This window comes from Tauraco erythrolophus, chromosome 4 (genome assembly GCF_009769465.1).
Source record: "Tauraco erythrolophus isolate bTauEry1 chromosome 4, bTauEry1.pri, whole genome shotgun sequence".
NCBI classification, from domain to species: Eukaryota; Metazoa; Chordata; class Aves; order Musophagiformes; family Musophagidae; genus Tauraco; species Tauraco erythrolophus.
Genome location: NC_141468.1, coordinates 80,546,446 through 80,552,445, shown reverse-complemented (window position 1 = coordinate 80,552,445; position 6,000 = coordinate 80,546,446). Strand labels below are relative to the sequence as shown.

The following is a 6,000-nucleotide window of genomic DNA, read 5'->3' as shown; positions in this document are numbered from 1 at the left end:
GAGAACCACAATAGCAACAAAAATTCAGTTAAACATAAAAATTCAGATAGGAGTTTATGATTTGTTTCCCTCACTTAAGTGAAAATCAGAGCATTTTTGTTTAGTTTAACCCAAATTGTCCTGTTTCACTTGCACTTGTCTGTTTTGGGCACCTCTTAAAGGATGCAAAGCAAGAGAAATGCAGATTTCACTGAGCTGCTAGGGGAGGGGTGGGGGGAGGTTTCATTTTTCTCATCAGTTGAAGATATTTGAACTTACATCCTGAATTCTCAGTTTGAGAAGTGAGTTGAGAGAAATGAATGTGGATCTCCCAGGTGGCAAGTGGTTTTGTAACTACGACCTCCTCGGTAAAAAGGGACATCGGGGTTTGATATTACTAGTTTCAAAAGTTTCACAAGAAGATAAAACATTGTATGTTAAAAATTGAACAGTTGCATATTACATACATTTTTTTCTTTTTTAGTGGTTATCTATCTGAGTTCCTCAGGTTTTCCCTTTTCTGATATGATAGCAGCCTTTGTGGTATGTCCTGGCAATTTCTAATAAGCAAGTCTTAAAGTTAATATGCAATGATTTGCAGAAAGGTTTCAGAGATTCCCTCAAACCACTTGTTTAACTTGCTTTTTCTGTGATTGCAGTTGAATTTACTATGAGAACATAATTTTATTGATAAGTCTATACAACAGTCAGTTAATAATCCAATAATAACAATACAATGATACAGTAATACACTATTAGTACAATAGTATCAGTAACTTTTTTTCCCCTCCTTTCTGGACCCAACTCTGTTTCCCCTCACTTAGCTGGGAGAGGGAGCTCAGTAGTTGCAGAAAACATAATATGAAGGAAACTAAGAAGAAAGAGTAGGTACCTCAGCACAAAATGTAAGAGTAAATGTAAACTAGGGTAAGGGAAAAGAGAGCTTCATGTCAGAAGCATTCAGGGAAATATAATCTCTACTTCCTTCCTTATTTCCTTCCATTTCTTCTCCCTCTTGCTCAGTTATCTTTGTTTTCTCCCCTGAACATTTCATTTCTTCTTTCTCCCCTTTTATTACATTTTTTTTTTGTACTTCTTCCTAGTCTAGCCAATGTTCTCTTCTGTAATTCCAGATGTTGATGGTGATTGCTCTGGTTTAGAATCATATCAGCTGAGAGCCAGCAAGCAAGGAGCCCCGTCATGCTAGGCACAACACCAGCTTGGAGAAGTACGTGATCATTGCCCTGAAGAAGCTCAAATAGGAAAGTATATAGGAAGGGGTAAATACATGTGAACAGACGAGGGAGGGATGTGGTAGGCGAAGGGCAGTTGTGAAGTGGAGCTGAGTTGAAAAAAATATAGGAGTTAGAGAGCTGAGTGGAGCTAACATGCAGTCAAAATATGATAGTCCTGTTCTGCCAAATCTGTTGAAATTTTTTTGAGTAAAAGGTTGTCTTGATTTTCCTCCTGCTGGGACTTGTGAGTGGCTTCTGTCTGCAAACTTCTCCCAAGGCCAAGTGTCAGGAAATAGGGGAAGCAAAGCAAGAAGTGGCAGAGAAGGAAGAGGGTTTATGGAGAGGCAACAATGCATCAAGGGAAAATGAAAGACTTCTAAGAAAAGGAGCCTCACAAATGTGAATACAGCAATGAAGTATGTTTTAACCAAATAGTAGATGTAAAAGTAATGCCTTTGTGGGGAAAAAAAGCTAAAATGTACATATTTCAGCACCATAGGGACTGTTATCGACTGTGAGGCACAGGGATGTTTGTTTCTCAGCCTTTTGCTGGAGTTGGCTAACTCTGTCAACTTGGGCAAGCTACTAAGCCTGTCTGCATCTCACTTTCCTTATTTGAGGCCAAATTCTCCTACTAAGTAGCCTCCTACTCCACACAGAGATTTGCTGATTTGAATGGAGCCCCTGCGGAGTGAGATACTTTTCAATACAAATAAAGTTTTGGAATCAGCCCTAATTATATTTATTACCTGCAGAGGAGTAATGTGAGACTTAACATGGGTTGAGGCCCTCAGATGAAAGTATTTGGAATTGTTCTTTTTAATCATCGGCTGCCTTTTCCACGTCTACTTCCTAGCTGTCCTAAAGAGGCTAGCTACTAAATAACAAATGAAAAATCCTTGTACATATTAACTAGGTTTGTCAGACTCCTATGAATGGACCTCTGTGGAAAATATTATTTGCTAGGAGCTACCGAAGGAAGTGAGTTTACCCTGCCCCACAGCGAGGAGCCATTAGATCCACCTCGTGCCAGAAGTTGACGGATCGTAGGCGACTGGGCTCCGGGCGCTGCGGTGGTGTAAGGCAGGCTGGAGGCAGCCGTCGCAGAGCCTCTTACGCACCGCAACGAAGGCGCCTTTGCAAACTTAGCTGCGGCGTTCCATTCCGTGAATGGTCTCGCGCTCCGCGGGGATGATGTGCGCGAAGTCGCGAGTGGGTTTGCTGCTCGTGGTTAGAACGATCATCCCTGGCTTCTTGCCGATGGTGCCTTTATGCCAGCGCTGGGCTGACTGGTCCCTGCTGGTTTATAACATAGGCAAAGAGAGGGAAAGGCGTGAATTAAATAGTGTAGCTCTTGGATATTAGTAAAAATAATAAGTTTTTCTATTTGGAATTTTTTTAAGCCAGTGGGCATGAAAACATTGAACATCTTACGGCCGCTCTGTGTGAATATGTGTATATATTTCAAAAAGTAAACTCGCTTTCTCCTTGTCACTGGGAGGTAGGGATAAGAGGGGAAGAGAGGGGGCAGTGGACCTAATCAAACTGTTGTGGGGTCAAAACCTCGTGGTTTTTAAAGGCCCTTAATGTTGTCCAGCTGCAAATTAAAGGAGAAAAAAAAAAAAAAGAAAGGAATTAGGGCTGGGGAACTGGAAAGAATGGAGTATAGATACGCGGTTGTGTGTGGGTGTGTGTACATGTGTGTGCTAAAGAGCAGGGAGACCAGTTTTTTCCCTCTTTTTTTTTTTTTTTTTTTTTTTTTTTCCTCCCTCCCCCCCCACCTTTACTAGGAGCTCAGTGCCAGGCTGGACAGGGGCCGCGGCCGCGCAGACTATTGAGGCATTGTGCGCTCCGCTTCCAGAGTAGCCCCCGGCTAATCCCCGGGGCTCGGACGGGAATTTCCCCGCGGCGTTCTCCCGGCCGCTGCCCTCTTCTCCCCGCCGGGGCGGGTTCGGGCGGTGCAGCCCTCCCCGCCGGAGCCGAGCGAGTGGAGCGGGCGGCGGGTGTCCCCGGGGCGGGATGCGGGGCTGGGCCCGCGGCGGCTGCCGGCGCTGCCCGCGCCTGCGTCCCCGCGTGTCAAAGGTCCATTACCTGATTGCCTTCCTCGCCTGCCAGATTTTTATCTAGATAATTGGAAAGTGCCGCGGAGGCTGCGCGCCGCCAGCCAGCCCAGGGGCTCTGCGAGCCGCGCTTCGTCCGCCTCGTATCGGGGGTGTCCGGGCACGGGAAATCAGGGAGAGCCGCAGAGGAGGGACGGCGCTCGCTCGCCCAGAGGGGGGAACAAAACAAAAAAAGAAAAAAAAAAAAAGAGGGGAGGGGGTAAAAAGCGGAGAAGGGAAGCCCTACCAGACGAAGGAAAAGTTTATTTTTGTTGTTGTTTGTGCGTGCCTGCGCGCCCGCTGGTTTGGCATGCGGCTACCTTTTCCCTCGCACACAACGGGGCTGTTTGATGGAGTTTGGAGCTAAGGAAACTTTGGGTTTGTTGCCAGGACGGTTCGCAGCACTTTGTGGAAAGCAAGAGCTAACAGTGAGCCCGACAGAGTGAGTGACAAGTTGTTTACAGGTTTCCTTGAAGGGGCCTCTGCTATATTTCAATCTGTCAAAGTTGCTTTTCTTCCCTCAGAACAATGCCTGATTGTTGTGCGGGGTGGTGTGGCGGTGGTGGTTTTTTTTTTTTTCCCCTCCCCAAAGAGAAAGAGGGAGAGAGAAAGCGGGGCGGGGGGGGGAGAAAGGAATGAAAATTCTTCGGAGCACAAATGCCTTTGGTAACATTTTTATGTGTCTAATCTTTTCTCCCCTATTTCAACTCCGAGAGAGTTGATAACTGTTTCAGTTTAATCAGTCTGCTCTTGTTTTATCTTCTTTCTCCACCGATCTTCCTCAGCGCAGGGGATTTGCTTCTGGTTTGCCGGTTTAGGTGGATTGTCGGGCTTTTTTTTTTTCTTTCTCTCTCTCCTCCTCCCTGTTTATGCCCCCCCCCCCCCCCCCCCCCCCCTCCGGTTTTTAGGACATTGAGCGAGTTGACTTTCCCGTTTGGCGGCGGCGGGCGAGCAGAATTAAGAGGCAAGGACAGGCACCCCGAGGTGGCCCAGCGCCTGGCAGCCGCGGCGCGCCGCGCCGCTGTGGGGGGAGCTGCGCCAGCAGCCTGCTGCGAGGCGCGCTGCCCCTTTAAGAGACTGGTCAAGGAGTCCTCGCTCAGAGCGAGCGAGCCGGGAGGGAGGGAGGGAGCGGGAGGGAGGGAGGGAGAGAGAAAATCAATCGGTTTAGAAGGTTTGGACTCACTTGACAGGTTCAGTTGGAGGCGACCATAGGTGGCTGCTGTGACAAAGGGAAATTGCGCTTTTCCAGCATGCTGACTGACCCTGATTTACCTCAGGAGTTCGAAAGGTGAGTCCGGTTGTCGCGGGGCGGGGGGCCGCTGCCTCTCGCGGTGTGTGTGTGTGTCTTTCCTCCCCCCCCCGTTTTTTTGTTCTGTTTTGTGGTTTGTTTGTTGTTGTCTCTTTTTTTATTTATTATTTATTTCTATGCGAGCGCGCGTGTTTGCGCGCGTGTGCGCGGATGGGCCGCCCGTGCCGCGGGCTCGCACGGGCACACGGGGACGGGCGCGCAACTCCGGCGCTCGGCGGCAGCCCGGGAGATGCTCCCCCCGCGCCCCCCCCCCCGCCCGCGTTACCTCGGCTGTTCAAACGGCGTGTCAGTTACCGGGCGGGGGGGGGGGCGGGGCGGGGAGGGGAGCCCCTCGCCCGGCCGCCCCGGCGGTGCGCAGCTTTGTTCCGCTGCCTCGGAGGCTGCCGTGCCCGCCCCGACCCACCCTCCGTGCCCGCACCGGCCCGCCGAGGCACGGCCAGCGAGACGCCTTCCCGCGGCAGCACCTTCCCGCCCCTGCCCGGGGACTCCCCCGGGCGACGGAGGATGCCCGGTGGCGGGGCGAGGCGGGGGGTTCAACTTCCAGCCTCCGCCGCCCGTCGAACTTGGGAAGGCGCTCCGCCGAGCACATGACCTTTGTTGATCTAGCAGGAGCGATTATTTTTAGGCAAGTTAACATCCCGGCCCTCCATCAGGAGAACATCCTTCTGCCTGAGGAGGTGGGGGGGAACAGAAAGAAAGAAAAGAAGTGAAACTCTTCCCTCCAAGTTCTGGCCGTCGCCTCTCTCGCAGAGCGTCAGGAGCGGGGTTTGGGTATGACGAGTGGGGTTTGGGTGTGACGTAGGTGCGCCTGTCGCCCCTGGCCCGAAGCAGGAGCTTTCCCTGCCTGGAATCAAGTTTTTGCTGTCACTGGTGACGGCTCGTGACCTCCAAGAGTTTCGTCCTTATTTCATATGATCTGGTGCTCCTAAGAGGTTTTGAAGTGTTTTCTCAGGCGCTTGTGCACACGTCCATTGATGATCCGGCATCCTTTCCCTCCGGCTTCATTTTTAAAGGTTATTAATAGCCCCTTGTGCGGCCGCAGTAAACAATCCAAACTTTCATTTCTAAGCGGTAAATAAAAGAACGCCAGGATGCGCGTTACTTCGTTTTTTCTCATCTTCATGAAAGCTACCTCCTGTATAAACATTTGGTTGTATCTGACTATGCAATACCAGCTAGGTGCTAGACCAGCTGGTTAAAAATATGCTAAGTCAAGCTGTTCATCGTTCAAACCTACTGAATTTGATAGTAAAGGCATAGAAAAGAAGGCAAGATAAAAACATTTTAAGTGGGCTGAGGAACATGCATGCAGAGAAAGGACAGGAAAGAATGCTTGAATTAAAAATCAGAGAAAAATAAAATTGGGAAACACAGAAAA

The 6,000-nt window shown here is 49.6% G+C and overlaps 1 protein-coding gene across 3 annotated transcripts in view; it reads left to right on the top strand.

Annotated features, from left to right (window-relative positions):
* The first annotated feature begins 3,670 nt into the window (after positions 1-3,670).
* Positions 3,671-6,000, top strand: part of SOX5 (SRY-box transcription factor 5) — a 299,360-nt gene continuing 297,030 nt past the window's right edge. The window contains exons 1-2 of one of the 3 annotated variants that reach the window (XM_086610564.1): positions 3,671-3,755; positions 4,504-4,601. In XM_086610564.1, coding sequence (XP_086466690.1) covers positions 4,564-4,601 — 38 coding nt within the window. In that variant the 5' untranslated portion in view covers positions 3,671-3,755; positions 4,504-4,563. Of the gene's footprint in view, positions 3,756-3,970; positions 3,980-4,503; positions 4,602-6,000 lie in introns of those variants that run through there. The other 2 variants (XM_086610561.1, XM_086610565.1) reach the window with 2 other exon arrangements.